Below are 14,432 nucleotides of genomic sequence, written 5' to 3'. Positions count from 1 at the left end.
ATTCTTCGGTTTTTCTTCCTGCAGATGCACTCAATTCTAAAAGAATTGGAATGGCACTGTTTTTCAGTTTTTGCTTGCAGTGAAGGGAAATCTTAATGCTTCAGCATACCAAGACATTTTGGACAATGCTATGCTTCCAACTTTGTGGCAACAGTTTGTTGAAGGCCCTTTTCTATTCCAGCATGACTGTGCCCCAGTGCACAAAGCAAAGCTCCATAAAGACATGGTTGGATGAGTTTGGTGTGGAAGAACTTGACTGGCCCACACAGAGCCCTGACCTCAACCCCATCCAACACCTTTGGGATGAACTGGAACGGAGATTGTGAGCCAGGCCTTTTGGTCCAACATCAGTGTGTGACCTCACAAATGCTCTACTGCATGAATGGGCACAAATTCCCACAGAAACACTCCAACATGTTGTGGAAAGCCTTCACAGAAGAGTGGAAGCTGTTAGAGCTGTCCCAATACTTTTGTCCATATAGTGCATACTGCACTGTTCAGCAGATACAGGTAAACGCTGTGCTGTGAGTCCAGCTCATGTCTGTTGACGCATCAGTCACGAATGAGCTGCCAACATGTGTTCAATATGCTTGGAAAACAACTCGCTGATTGAAACGCAGCTGAAGAGCAGCCTGCTTGAAGAGGCTGCAGGTCTGAAATGCTTCCAGCAGGCTGTGAATCCGAGGTGAGGCTCCGTCTGTGGAGGTCCTCTCTTTGTCGAACAAGAGCCCTCATCAGCTGTGTGATTCCACCCAGTTTCCTTTCTTTGTTTCTCCTCAATTGAAACACAGATCATAAACAAAACAAAAAAGCGACACAAGGTTGGTGCTCTGAGCTAAATGCTGGTATCGTTTCTTATGAATAATGTAAAAACTCTAAAATGTTTGTGAGGTCGATGAAGAGTCATTTGGATTCATCTTCTGGGCATTGTGAATGTTTGCATGTCAGTCTAATGGTTGAGTTATTTCACTAAAAAAACCCAAAAATGTCAACCTTGTGGTGCTAAAGGAAAAGTCAGAGTGAACACCAAAATTCATGAACGTCTGCGCAAAATGTGAAGGCGGTTCGTTCAAATGTCGTTCCGATATTTCAGACCGGACAGAATTATTGGGCCAACCTAAAGTGGCTAAACGTTTATAAGGTCCCATAATTCCCTCCAAATTTTTAAGTCTTCTTTCACATAAATCCAATTGTTAAGTTAACTGAACTTAGAGAAAACCTTATGAATACATTTGTTTTCCTTTAACATTTCGTCAGTTTGAGTTTCTTCTTTTCACACAAAGAGCAGCTGGAGCCACTTTGTTCGCACTTCGGTACAAAGACAATATGTGAAACTGCTGACAGTGAACTGTGAAGCCTGGATTCAATAACAATGTTTTCATCAGCGTGGCAACAAACAACCGCAACTTAAAATGTATTAAAGCAGCATAGTGAGTTTCCTGTATAAATGTTTTCTTCAAACTATAAAAAACAAAGAGTCTCAGGAGAGTTTTAACTCTCACAAAATGCGTGCTGGGAAGTCTGTTGATCATGTTTTCTTTTTCTTTTTCTTTTAATCAGTTTTGATTAATGAGTTGACTGAACTGCTTTCATCCAACTCATCATTTTAAGTCGTAAGACTTCGAGTTAGCGGTCTGAAAATAAGCAAAACTTTATGTTAAGTTAATGAGAAAAATGAGCTGGTTTTACTAAACTCTGGGGGGTGCAGTCTTTCTAATTCACAGTCTTGTGCTTGGCTTTCTTTATTAACAAAATTTCATGTTAAATTTACAAACCTGGCATGTGTAACGACACAGTTCAAATGAGATCAGAAAACCATTTGTCTCTTCCTATTAGCGACTGCACACATTTTTGTTCCTGAAATGTCCCCTCTTTATGCAAGAAGAAATAAAACCCAGTTGTCCTCCTTTTCTGCCCTCTGCATCCAAAATAATTTTCATACGCTCCCCAGATCTTCCTCTCAATTCCACAACTATGATACAAAATCCTCCTCTGCAGGCTCAGTCTAACTGAGGCATCTGCCAGCAAAAATATTTCTGTCAATACACATCAGCCGCTGTAATATGGACTGCAGCAGGCTATTCTTTCGGGTTTAGCGAGCCTCATATTTTTTGGTGTTTGAAGGCAGGCGGGCAGGCAGGCAGGCAGAGTGGTGCTGATGTGTTGACGTATGGTGGGAGGCAGGAAGAGGCAGCTGCTGTTCATCTCCATGAGAGGAAGGCTACTCTGAGAGGATGAGTGGAGGGGGGCCTTTCAGAAGATCTCTGAGTCAGAGCGAGTGGGGAGGCATCAGGATATTATTAGGGAGGTGTGCCTGCTGCCCTGCTATTGTGGCTGAAATAAACGGTTCTGCCGCTTTGGACCGAAGATACACCTGCCCCGCGTTGTGTCATCAGGTATTACATGTGAGATGTAAAAGAGATGTGATACTTTTAAACCTGTAATTGCCATCAGATTACAGGGCTAATGACACTTCTGATGAGTGTAGCTGCTGCAGCCACCGAAATGACATTCAAGCAAGTGAGGAACCTGAATCTTTGGTTAACTGCAGTTCATTATCTCCTCGTTCTCAGGTTCAGTTTAGTTACGGTTACAATATATAACACAGCCTGCAATAAAAGACACCCAACTGGAGGCCCGTTTTTATTCTCTTGAATTCCTCGGCTGACTGAAGCTCTACAGACTCTGTATTATCTCAAGTGAAACAGCCACGCTGTGCTTAATCTCTAGTTTAAATGCACTTAAATAAATGATTGAATGTATAGCGCTGGAACCGAAATGTCACTGATGAGCTCCTTTTTGAAGCTTTGTGTAAAACATAAAGGCAGGAACGAAAATGTTAATGAATTGTCTGAGGAGTAGAAGATCAGAGGAGCCAAACGAATTTCATATCACACCTAAAGACCTGGCATTTAATTAAAGTGGCCTGAAAAATGGCTGCCTGCTTGGCTGACAACAGTTTCTCTTGAAGCAAATTAAAGAAATCAATTACTGCCGTGCGAAAGTGTAATGCCAGCACGCTGGAGCCCCCACAGCGCCACAATGAGACACCAGGCCAAGGGGGGGTGGGGGTGAGGAGGAGGAGGAGGGCGCCTCCACCGTGCCACATCTGACTGGCTCGGCTGCAGAGTTTATCACGTCAACCTGTAACAGGCAACAGAGCTTGAAAGGGCCCACGCGCTGGAATGAAGCCGCAAATCAGCCGAGCTGCCTCCACAAGCCTGAGCCTCCTCCACTCTGCTCCCAGCTCTTACTCACGCTCTCACCTTCACCCTCCCTCTCACACAGTGCACACATATGGTACACATGATACACACTGAGATATTCCAGGGCAACAGCGGTCACTTCCTGCGTATCGCTCATGCGCTGGCTCGGCGATGTCCACTGCACAACGTGCTCCCTGCAGGCTGACGCCATTGGTTGAAGATCTTTTGAGCTGAATGTCTGGGGTTACGTGAAGTGACAAGTCAGTCGAGGAACCGCAGAGTCTGGCATCGTTCCACGTTTTGCTTATTGTCAGCAAATCCTACAAAAGTACCAAAACCAAAACCATGCTGGTCTGTCTGTCAATTCTTTCTGACCTCCTGAAAACATAAATCTTGAAAAAACAAACGTATAAAGTAATTTCCTCTGTGGTTTTTGACAAAGCTCACATGTAAGGAAGGAAATGGTGCATTCATTGAGAACTATTTTCAAACAGGAATATGACGCAGCCAACACACCATAAGCATGTTTAGCATGTTTATTTACTTTATAACCAATTTCGCCAAGTGATCAATGAAGTACTTCTGATTCTGATTCAGATTTATGTAGTTCCTCTCACTGCCAGAAGGGGGAGACAAGTGAAACACTAAAGGTTTAAGCAGCCCTGAAACTGTTTGCCAGACTGAATTTTCATTTCAAGTTTCAGGTTCAAAATTCTGCTTCAGAGGCTACCTGATCCTGAAAAATAAGGGAAATTAAGCTTGGGTCAAACACATAATTCACACAGAAAAGTCTGTTTATGAATGGAACAAGATATTCATAATGGACATACTGACTTCTAGCAACAAAATGCTATTTTTCCTCTTCAGTATTACCATTTAAATGGCCTATATTGCTTTATAATGAATACCTGATCATTTGACAATCAACATGTTAGAGTGTGCCAAGGTAAGCTTGAAGGTAAAAGTACAAATCAACTTCATTTTAATCTTTATTTATGGCATCTTTTATGGTGAAGCCTTTAGCTGATCATTAACTCGATTACACGTTCGACATTCTCGTGTACCACTAGATAAACTGCTGATAACACAATCAAAAATAAAAATTAAAAATAGCAACATCTTATTCATATAAACTGTACTGATTGTGGAGGAGAGCCAATCAGGAGGCTGATGCTCTGCAGGTTAGCAGCTGCAAGACTCAGAAAATGATTACATGCTCGTAGTCTGCTGCAGGAAGAGCGGCTGAATTACAGGAATATGTGCTGTCACATTCCTGCTGTTGGGTTTTAACACAGTATGTTCCATACACTGTGCCATCCAGGCGGAACCGACTGCCACCCACTCTAAATGTTAATCTCACTGTTATCAAATCAACTTCAACACGCACAACAGGAGCAGCGCTCACACATAGACACACACACTCAAGGTCAGTCTGAGTCTAAATTCACTTTTATTAAGTGATAATGTGGTCAATGGATAGTTAATGCCGGCTCCAGCTAGCAACAATAAGAACAGATGCGTTCGCGCTCACATGATGAACACAAGTCCAATATTCACCCTCTTTTAGCTCTGTTTTTGGTCTTTGCCGACTCCTGAGGGAAATATCCGGCTCTTTAGCTGCTAAATGCTCCGCTGTGTTCAGCAGCGAGTTGCTGACTGAGGAGTCTATCTGCTGTTTGGTGCTGAGCAGGTTGTGCACAGTCAGTTTTTGGAAACATGGAAACTGAAAACAGCTGCCAGCTGCTGCCAAAGGCAGCACTTTAAGAGCCGTGGGAGTGAACCAAAACTGTGAAGTTGTGGCTGGACAGATGGACACTGTAAAGTTCCATAAAGCTGAGGGCTGCATCAGGTTCAGATGATGATCCTCTGTAGGTTCATCACAACGAGCCGCCAGCATCACGCTGTCCCATTGTTTTCACACTGTCATGTGACAGACTGATTACACGACAGGTAAAAGTAAAGCACCTGCATTCACACGTTTAGGGAAGTGGAAGTGAAAAAACATCAGCAGTCCAAATGTAGATCAAATGGAGAAAAATATATTTCCAAACTGAAAATAAATGTGTGTATCGACAGCATGATCGGGTGCAAAATGCTGGCAGTTGCACCTTCTCAAAGCAGGTGGCGCTCCAGTGTTGCTCTTAGGTACAGTTCTGAGGTACTTGCACTTTAGTCTGGTATTACAACAAATTGATACCAACTGAGATGTGTGTATTGGGATCGATAGTTTACCTGCAGCTGCATTTCATTGTTCGCCACCTGCACTGATAACCTGACACGCTGTGTTCCTGCAGTATGACAGCAATTAGCTGTGTCGTATCATTTGTAGCAGGCGTTTGGTGAGAACCGCATGCGAGAACACAGTGCACCTCCAGCAGAGTTTTCCTGCGGTTTGAAGTTTTATGCTTGGACTTGCTTGCATTGTAACCTGATAATAAGCCATTCATGCATTAAAAGTTTGTTTTCTCACAATTCAAAACACATCGATCTCGGCACGCTGGCATGAACTTGATGGTCTACTTCCAGTCGCAGCAGGGAGAGAAGCAGCCTGCCATTCAAACTCCAAAGTGAGCAGAATGCAGATGAAGTAATGAATTTATTTTCACATATAAAAGACGGATGTGTTTGTGTATTTTACATTTAGATCTCACTCCTCTTCCATCAGCAAGTCTGATTCAGGAGGAAACATTTTATGTGCGCTGTGGAGGTTCAGAAGTTAAATAGTTTGCTTGTTCGTGAGATGAGTTAGCTAATGTGTTTTAACCTGACTTTCCTCAAAGTACCACATTTGAAAATGTTGTCATTTACTCAATTAGACTCCAAATGTTTTAAAGAAACGCTGCACTGTACAAAACCTGATAGGAAAAGCACAACTTTATTCAACTCTGCTGACATTTAGGTAATTTGTAGAAAGATTAGAATAAATCCTTACATCCAGACACAAAGCGCTGAAACACCAACCTACATCTTCTCTGCTGAAAGTGAGAAGCTTTATTCTATATGTCAGTTCAGAGCCACTTTGTGTCAAACACTAAGCTGTAACAGCACCGCGAAGGGAAAAAACAAACTGTTGTTTCCCGATCTCACGATACTTTCAGTTCATTCCAGAATCTGCGGTTATCTCCTTGTCTTTAAAGCGATCTTCTGGATTCCCTGGTTTTAAACTCCAACACTTGGTTTGTATTTGTGCGTGGCTGAAGAGCAGGAGATGTCTGACCAGCGAGGTTCACTGAGTTCACTGCAGTGAGTGAGACGGCGACCGGAGTTTGTCACTTTAGTTCAACGCTCCACACAATTAAAAAAGAGACCTAAATTGACATCAGCTCCATTTAATTTTTGTTTGATTTCTTAAGTTCAACAGCTGTTCGGGTTGAAGTGATTCAGCAGTTCGTAGGCTGCACATTTTATCTCTGTGTTTTTACTGGCGTTGGAACGATGTGAAATCTTACACAGATGGGCCAAAGATATCCTAGAACCTCAACAGAAGATACAATCCTGCATCTTCAGCCTGGGGAATACCACACTTTTAATTTGTGTATCACTTGTCTTCATGCTCTGGCTCAAAGGGATGGAGTTGTTTCAGCTTTCCATCTCAGTAAGGTGTACTGCAGTGGTTGTATGTGGGCAACGGGGAGCGCTACGGGCAAAAAAAACCCTCACTTTTCTTCTTGAAGAAAATGTGAGAATCCCCGTGGAGATTCTGTGCAGGGCTGACAGGGTCAGATAAAGTTTGCTTGCCCCTCAAGTTCAGAGTGTGTGTGTTTGATAAAGTTCTCATAGCAAAGATCTGAGACTCGCGCCGGTCTCAGCAGTCCAAAACACTCCTCCGAATCTTGCTGACAGTGGATGACGAACGTATAGAGTTAATGTGAGAAAGCTAATGAATATGGATGAGGTAAATGAAAGCTGATGAACGTTATCCCTTATCTCCATAAAGATTGGACAATTCCCTTGAACCTCTGCCAAGGACACACACAATAAAGAACAAATTTGAAGAGCTGGCTTGTCTCGCAGTTTGATGGACGTTGATAAGGTTACATCACAACGCAGTGATATAAAATATCTGGATGAGAAATCTGATCTGAGCTGAAACACTGAGGAGGGTGCAGTTCACTTTATAATGGTTCATCCGTGCGATTGCAAAAAAAAAAAAGAAATCGATGTGGGTTTTTGTAACAATATCCCGGGGCTACACATTAGAGTTATTAAAATGAATATGTCTATTAGGGTCTTTTCTTCCCGAGAGACCACTGCCAGCTGACGAAGAGATATATACTCTCATTTTCCTCTTCATTTTCCTGGTGTCAGATCAATCATGCACCATCCCCACTCAAGGTGAAAGCCATCAAAATGTCATTCCCCCATTGTCAGTGATTCACAGTAAAACTCCGACGCACAGACGGGCAAGGCAGACAAACAGAAAGACAGCATCAACAAGCGAGTTAGGTGGAAACAAACAGCCATGATGCCCAGAGAGATCAATCTGCTTTTACTGCCAGTCCTCAAGAGCTACGGGGGGAGGGAGGGCGGATTCACTGTGAACACAAATCCAGGCTGTAAAAAAATGAGATCATAAACATCATCAGGCTGCATGCAGATAAAGTCTGGCCAATCTACAAGATAAGATAAGTTGTTGAAACTTTGCTCAGCAGCTGTTGAAGTGGGTGAGACACCAACAGGTGAACCTTCCTTTAAATGAGAGGTGCACCTGGAGGACGGTCACTTGAGATCTGAGAAGCGTTCACCATGCTGTGGGCCGCCACTCTGTGCCTGCTCTGGGCCTCGTCCGCCCTCGGAGCTCCCACAAACAAACAGAAAGAGAAGGTGCTGCTGATCACCTTCGATGGTTTCCGATGGGATTACGACCGCGACGTGGACACGCCGAACCTCGACCAGATGGCCGAGGATGGAGTCAAAGCTCTGTATGTCACACCTCCTTACCTCACTATCACCAGTCCGACACACTTCACCCTCTTGACAGGTAAAGTGTTTCATTTTCTACGACAGTGCTTCCAGTTGGCAGGGGATCTGCATATCATGGCGGAAATAGGAAACCATTCTGAGTTTAGTTTGGAAAGGATTGAAAAAAGCCACGGGAAAAAAGGAATTAGTTGTAATTGAATGTCCCAGGGTCCAACGGCTTTTATAGCTGAGTGAGATAATTATGCTTGGATGATTGAGGGAAGAATTCTGCGCTCCCTTTCTTATTTTGACTCTCAAATCATCAGTGCCAGCTCAAAGAAATTTAACTTCCTTGAAATTAAATTCCTCTAATCTCCGAAGTTGGTCATAAGACCTTGTCCGAGAGCGTTAAGTTGATAGAATTTTTAATGTGAACGTGTCATGCTGTTAATAATGAGTGCGAGCAAGGCTGACAGTGATTCTCTTCTGCAGGACGCTACATCGAGAATCACGGGGTGATCCACAACATGTGGTTCAACACAACCACCGGCGAGAAGAAGCCTTACTATCAGACTCTGTTTGTGAATGAGTGGTGGGACAATGGCACTCTGCCTATCTGGATCACAGCACAGAGACAGGTCTGTGCGGCACAATTTCCATCTTATCACCGTGAGAGAGCGTTTTGCTGTTTACAGCACTAGAAACCATTTCTCTTGAAAAAATGCCGCTGAAAGCCTGCTGAATAATTTCAGGTGGATCGCAGCAGTTATATTGCAAATTATTTTGTGGGTATAGATGTTAACGGCATGCAAATTACGGCTGCTGTAAGGCTGCCTGGAAGGTTCCGCAGCGACTACTGATTTGGTCTCCTTGTATGTTGACCCACAGTGAAAACATGAACCCACGGGATGCTTATAAACATGTCAGCCCAGTATCACCGCAGTTCATGAAATAGTGGCAAAATTAAGAAACGAGTACGTGGACACAAACATGAAAATACGCTGTACAGACAAAAGTATTGGGACACCTCACCATTACACCAACAGGGACTTTGTTAACATCTCATTCTAATTACACAGACAGCTTCCACTCTTCTGTGAAGGCTTTCCACAACATGTTGGAGTGTTTCTGTGGGAATTTGTGCCCATTCATGCAGTAGAGCATTTGTGAGGTCACACACTGATGTTGGACCAAAAGGCCTGGCTCACAATCTCCGTTCCAGTTCATCCCAAAGGTGTTGGATGGGGTTGAGGTCAGGGCTCTGTGTGGGCCAGTCAAGTTCTTCCACACCAAACTCATCCAACCATGTCTTTATGGAGCTTTGCTTTGTGCACTGGGGCACAGTCATGCTGGAATAGAAAAGGGCCTTCAACTAACTGTTGCCACAAAGTTGGAAGCATAGCATTGTCCAAAATGTCTTGGTGTGCTGAAGCATTAAGATTTCCCTTCACTGGAAGTCAGGGGCCGAGCCCAAACCCTGAGGAGCAGCCCCATAGAGAGGAGTGTCTGGATACTTTTGTCTATATAGTGTATCTTTTGCTTACCTTAATCACTGTGCTTTTGTAGCCTAAACATAATTTCAGATGTGAATCAACCCCCGGAAGATTCATGTACCCTACGTGGACAGAAATTGTCCCTATTTTTATAACCAAAGTCCTAATCTTTGTGAAAAAGGAGCAGGCTCAGATGATAAAAACTAGAGTCTATGTATACAAATCCTATGGATAATATTTTGTGACTTTTTTACAAACTGGTGTGATACTATGCTGCAAGTACACGTGATATTCATGGATCTCTTTTCCAATCCTTCCAGGGCCTGAAAGCTGGCTCATTTCACTTTCCTGGTACAGCTTGCAGTTACCAAGGAGAGTTTGTGATGGAGCGGGAAGTCGAACCACCACTTTACAACTACAAGAATGAGACCACTTGGCGGAAGAATGTAGACAAGGTGATGAGCTGGTTCAGGGATAAGGATCTGGACTTCATATCCCTGTATTTCGGTGAACCAGATGGCACAGGCCACCGGTTCGGCCCCGACTCCCAAGAGCGTCGCGATATGGTCAAGCAAGTGGACCGAACGGTGGGCTACATCCGACAGTCATCTGAACGACACGGGCTGGGTGAGCGCCTGAACATCATCATCACGGCAGACCACGGCATGACAACAGTGCTACGCAACGGTCTGGTGGAAGAGATCACCCTTTCCAAGATCCCGGGTTTCTCGTTCAAGGACGTGTCCTTCCACGTGGTGGATTACGGCCCTTCTGGTATGCTGCTGCCAAAGCCGGGCAAGCTGGAGACGGTTTACAATGCCTTGAAGGGGGCCCATCCACACCTTCATGTGTACAAGAAGGAGGAAGTGCCAGAGCGTTTCCACTTCTCCAAAAATGACCGTATCCTCCCCATTGTTTTATGGGCCGACCCTGGATACGTGATCAACGGGGTGTGTTGACATTATTGTGTTCTTATATCTTTATTCTGAATTTTACAGAATAACAACTGTTCAGTGTTACCCAACCATTACGAGGCTGCAGCAGAGATCAGATATGTCAGCTTTTCTCTTTTCTCTGACATCACTGACTTGAGTTTGGCCAGAAATGAAACATGCTGCAAAGTTTAAAACCATACAGAGATGTGCAGCAGCAGTTTTCTGCCCCCTGCACGTCCTATTGATTTACCCTTTAAAGTAAACAGTTACCTCAGGTTGCCATTTGTGGCCCATCACCGTGCTGCGTTGCCAAGTGCAGCTTTAAAACAGCTGAAAAATGTGAAAGCATTACTTTAAAGAAAGCTGCTACCACATTTACATGTCATGCTTCAATGCTACTGGTAACGTATTGACAACTGTCAGTGAATTACATGATTATGACATAGTTAAATGGGCACAAGGTGGTAAAATGACGAGCGCTGATATATAAATATGGTGCATATACATAGCAAGGTTTGCAATCTTTACATGCCATCCAGTTTAATCATGAAATATCTTGACCCTAAATTAACAGTTGCATTTTTCTCCTCAGAAATGAAGTGAATCGGGCTTCTTTTCAACCATAAACAAAGAGTTGAATTTTAATCTTAGTACATTACAATTTTAATCAAGTGCATTTGCACATCCTTGGGATAATCCAGGCCTGGCTGATGACATGCAGAGCTCTCAAATGCTTCTTGAAGCTATTCATGCCTCAAAATTCAAAATGCACTTTCATTTGGCTCCACACTCACTGAACTGTGCACTAGCTTTGCTGTCAGTCAGTACTATCAAATCATAAATTCGCTTAAAGGCTAAAATAATTAAATCATAAATGTTTTCCAAATGCTGAATGTGGGGAAAATAATCAGACATGTGAATCCACTGAGGAAACAGGTTATCTAAAGCCTGCAGTTCATGACTGCATTATCTTGACTCTTTGTTCCCTCCCTCTATGGCCACTTAAACTCTTTTTACTCTGATCTCAGAGAAGGATAATGTGAGGCTGTTACATAACCACTAAAAGATAAGTGGGTATTCTACATGCAGGTGTTCTATCACATTCTGTTGGTAACAAACCACAACACCATCACAGGAATTCATGTGTCACAAGCCTCGTGTGAAGATTCTTGAGACGAACTGAAATGATCTTTTAGCCTCACGCTCACAAAGACAAAACGGGCTTTCACTCTGCAGCATTGAAACGACTCTGTCCCTTGGCCAACACCTCCCTCTGCTGACTAGATAAGAGAAGGCCAACATGTGTGAACTCTGCTGCTGATCAGGTCATGTGGCCCAAATCTCGGGCTTGTAAAAGCTGACCGAATCTCACAAACTGGGTCACTCAAGTTACGTGATCCATCTCTGTGCGTTTGTCTCTGCAGTATTTTCCAGTTCAGTTTAACAAGGGTGAGCACGGCTTTGACAACCAAGAGATGGACATGAAGCCCTTCTTCAGGGCGGTGGGGCCGTCGTTTCACAAGAACCTGGAGGTGGGGCCCTTCGAGACGGTGAACATCTACCCCTTGATGTGTCACATCCTGGGCATCAAGCCGGAGGTCAACGACGGCCACTTGGATGCCACCAAACACATGCTGGTTACTAGCCCTATAGCTCGCAGTGAGTTCATATCAGACTAATGAGTCTCTCCCCGTGGCCTCGAAAGTATGTCGCTCCAACACCTGCTCCTGCCTTACTGGGTCATTCATCCATCATCTGCGATTTCACGCGTGTGTCCAATCAGACGTAGAGCTACTGTAGGTTAAAACTAGAAAGTAGATCTGGCATCGCTCGTGGTGAGTTCGGAAAGATTTTAAGAAAGGGGGTCGAAAGAGCTGAAGTTAAACAGTTAAAGGACAACGCTGGCCACATTCTCTGTTTTTCTTTCTTAACGAAAAGACCAAAATGTTCATCTTCTCCACATTCCATTCATTTTAAATTTCCTAAAACAGCTGGAAACTGAAGGTTTTGAAGGTTTTAATCAATGCACTTCAAACAGGAGAACACAGTGTATTTGTCTTGTGGCAGAAGGATGGGGTGTGGGGGACATTTTTAAATTAATTCATTTTGTTGTAAATTGTATTTAAAAAAGACTAAAACGGATAATTGGCCATGTCAGTAATCAGCCTGTTACATACACCATATATCCGTACATGTAAACATGTGTATAATTTACTTTTGACGCATAAATACGTTTAATATCAGATATTTGAAGACTTTTACTCAAGTAGTGTTTGTGTGAGTCATTTGTATCAAAGTAATATTTTAGCATAATAATAAAATAATATAAGATCACAAGTTAGCATGTCAAAGTTGTTACTGGGGCATCATGTGGGTAGTTTAGGGCCTGAGCCGAGGCTGCGCTGCTGTGGAAGGCCAGATACTTTCAGGGAAATTAAGAAAATTTTAAATGTCAGCACAAACTTCCAGACGGGTGCATAATGAGTGTGAAAATCAGCTGTTCTCTCCATATTTTCTGTTTAGGTTCAGGTGGAGATGTGCCTGTGGTGATGAATAACGCCTTCATTGGACTGGCTGCAGTGGCTGGATTTCTCATTGTAGTTTTCATCGTGATGACAATTCACGGAGCACTCAAGAAAAAACGCAAGAATGAAAGGTAATGAGCAATAATTAAGCCAGTAATCAAATACTGTTCGTATTCAATACTTTAAAGATTTTTAAAATATTGATATTGATGTCAGAATGTGGAAACTGTAATTAAAATCGGTTCAAAGTTTTCCAGTTGATTGCACTGTAATCATCACGTGGGACAAAAGTCTCCACACGTTGTTGACTTTCTTTATTATCAACTTTACACGACCAACATTACTGGTCACTCAGTCATTTCTGGTTGTGTGTTTCAGCTGGGGAAGCTCACAAGGTCTTCCAGACAAGGACACGTCAAAACAAACGACGTTTTGATCGCCGCACAGCAGAAGACATGCTTCAGGGTGAGGCTGACCGGCAGCGGCCCACGGACTGTCGACACGCCGCCAGACCGAAGGGCACGGCGGGGCTAAATCAGCGTGTTGTTTCCGTTTGAAAACGGGGCGTACACAGGAAAAGAATTGTGGGATTAGAATAAACTGAATAAAAAAAGCTCTGATCGCTAACAGTGTTTATGTTGTTTATATGTTTATTATCTGTTTGTTTCACAACGTGTGGTAATTAAATGTTTTCTACAGCTATCATGTTACACCTTTAGGCTACATGTGGTGATGAAACTATTCTGAAACGGTTCACTGCCGTTGAATATGAGACGTTTTAAAAGGTTTTAAAGTCTTAAAATTGACTCTAAAATATAATTTGAGAATAAAAAGACCTTTGTAACATCAATGTCCCCGCTTTCACTTATGAGTACGGTGGCTGTTGAGGGTCACACTTAATCAACGCCGTTCTCTGTTGCCCGCCTCTGTCGCCTTGCTAAAAGTGTCAAGTTACGCAGGGAAGCAAGACATTTCCGGCTAAGACTTTCAAAATAAAACTATGCTTGGCGAGGCTGTGGGGAGTTTGCTTGTCTTATTACAACAAAACAGACATTAATACAGCAAAGACATGTTAGTTAACTTATTAGCCAACTCGCTTACAGAGCTAAAAACGGACATTGCTAAAGTTACGCGAAGTCATTACCTTACAATATAATTTCATGCGTGATGTTTATTTTGTACTTTTGTTTTAACATCTGACCTAAGGCAACAGATGAACAAAAACCAGTAAAAAGAATTGTTAAATACATCCAAGTAAGAGAAACGTTAATGTGTGTAACCCTCAGACTAACAGCAACAATCAACACGTAATAACGCTATTCAAGTCAAACGGATGCAAACCTCCACACCCATCTGCAATATTTTTTGTCC

The 14,432-nt window shown here is 43.0% G+C and overlaps 2 protein-coding genes across 5 annotated transcripts in view; one reads left to right on the top strand and one right to left on the bottom strand.

Annotated features, from left to right (window-relative positions):
* Positions 1–14,432, bottom strand: part of rbfox3a (RNA binding fox-1 homolog 3a) — a 450,354-nt gene that overhangs the window by 381,633 nt on the left and 54,289 nt on the right. The window lies entirely within an intron of this gene.
* On the top strand, positions 7,886–13,682 carry LOC124072692 (ectonucleotide pyrophosphatase/phosphodiesterase family member 7-like). Its single transcript, XM_046414280.1, has 6 exons — positions 7,886–8,187; positions 8,601–8,746; positions 9,922–10,551; positions 11,961–12,195; positions 13,060–13,192; positions 13,440–13,682. Exons 1-6 carry the CDS (start codon positions 7,953–7,955, stop codon positions 13,495–13,497), a joined length of 1,437 nt encoding a protein of 478 aa, XP_046270236.1. The 5' UTR covers positions 7,886–7,952; the 3' UTR covers positions 13,498–13,682.

Source organism: Scatophagus argus, chromosome 16 (assembly GCF_020382885.2).
Source record: "Scatophagus argus isolate fScaArg1 chromosome 16, fScaArg1.pri, whole genome shotgun sequence".
Classification (NCBI taxonomy): Eukaryota; Metazoa; Chordata; class Actinopteri; family Scatophagidae; genus Scatophagus; species Scatophagus argus.
Note: the sequence above shows the minus strand (reverse complement) of the source record. Positions and strands in the feature narration are given on the sequence as shown.

What these genes read in the sequence shown, in the direction of transcription:
- LOC124072692 (XM_046414280.1), top strand. Translation starts at nt 7,953, where the DNA reads ATGCTGTGGGCCGCCACTCTGTGCCTGCTCTGGGCCTCGTCCGCCCTC. An exon ending in TACTAGCCCTATAGCTCGCA is followed by an intron (nt 12,196 to 13,059) that starts GTGAGTTCATAT and finishes TTTTCTGTTTAG; the next exon opens with GTTCAGGTGGAGATGTGCCT. An exon ending in AAAAAACGCAAGAATGAAAG is followed by an intron (nt 13,193 to 13,439) that starts GTAATGAGCAAT and finishes TGTGTGTTTCAG; the next exon opens with CTGGGGAAGCTCACAAGGTC.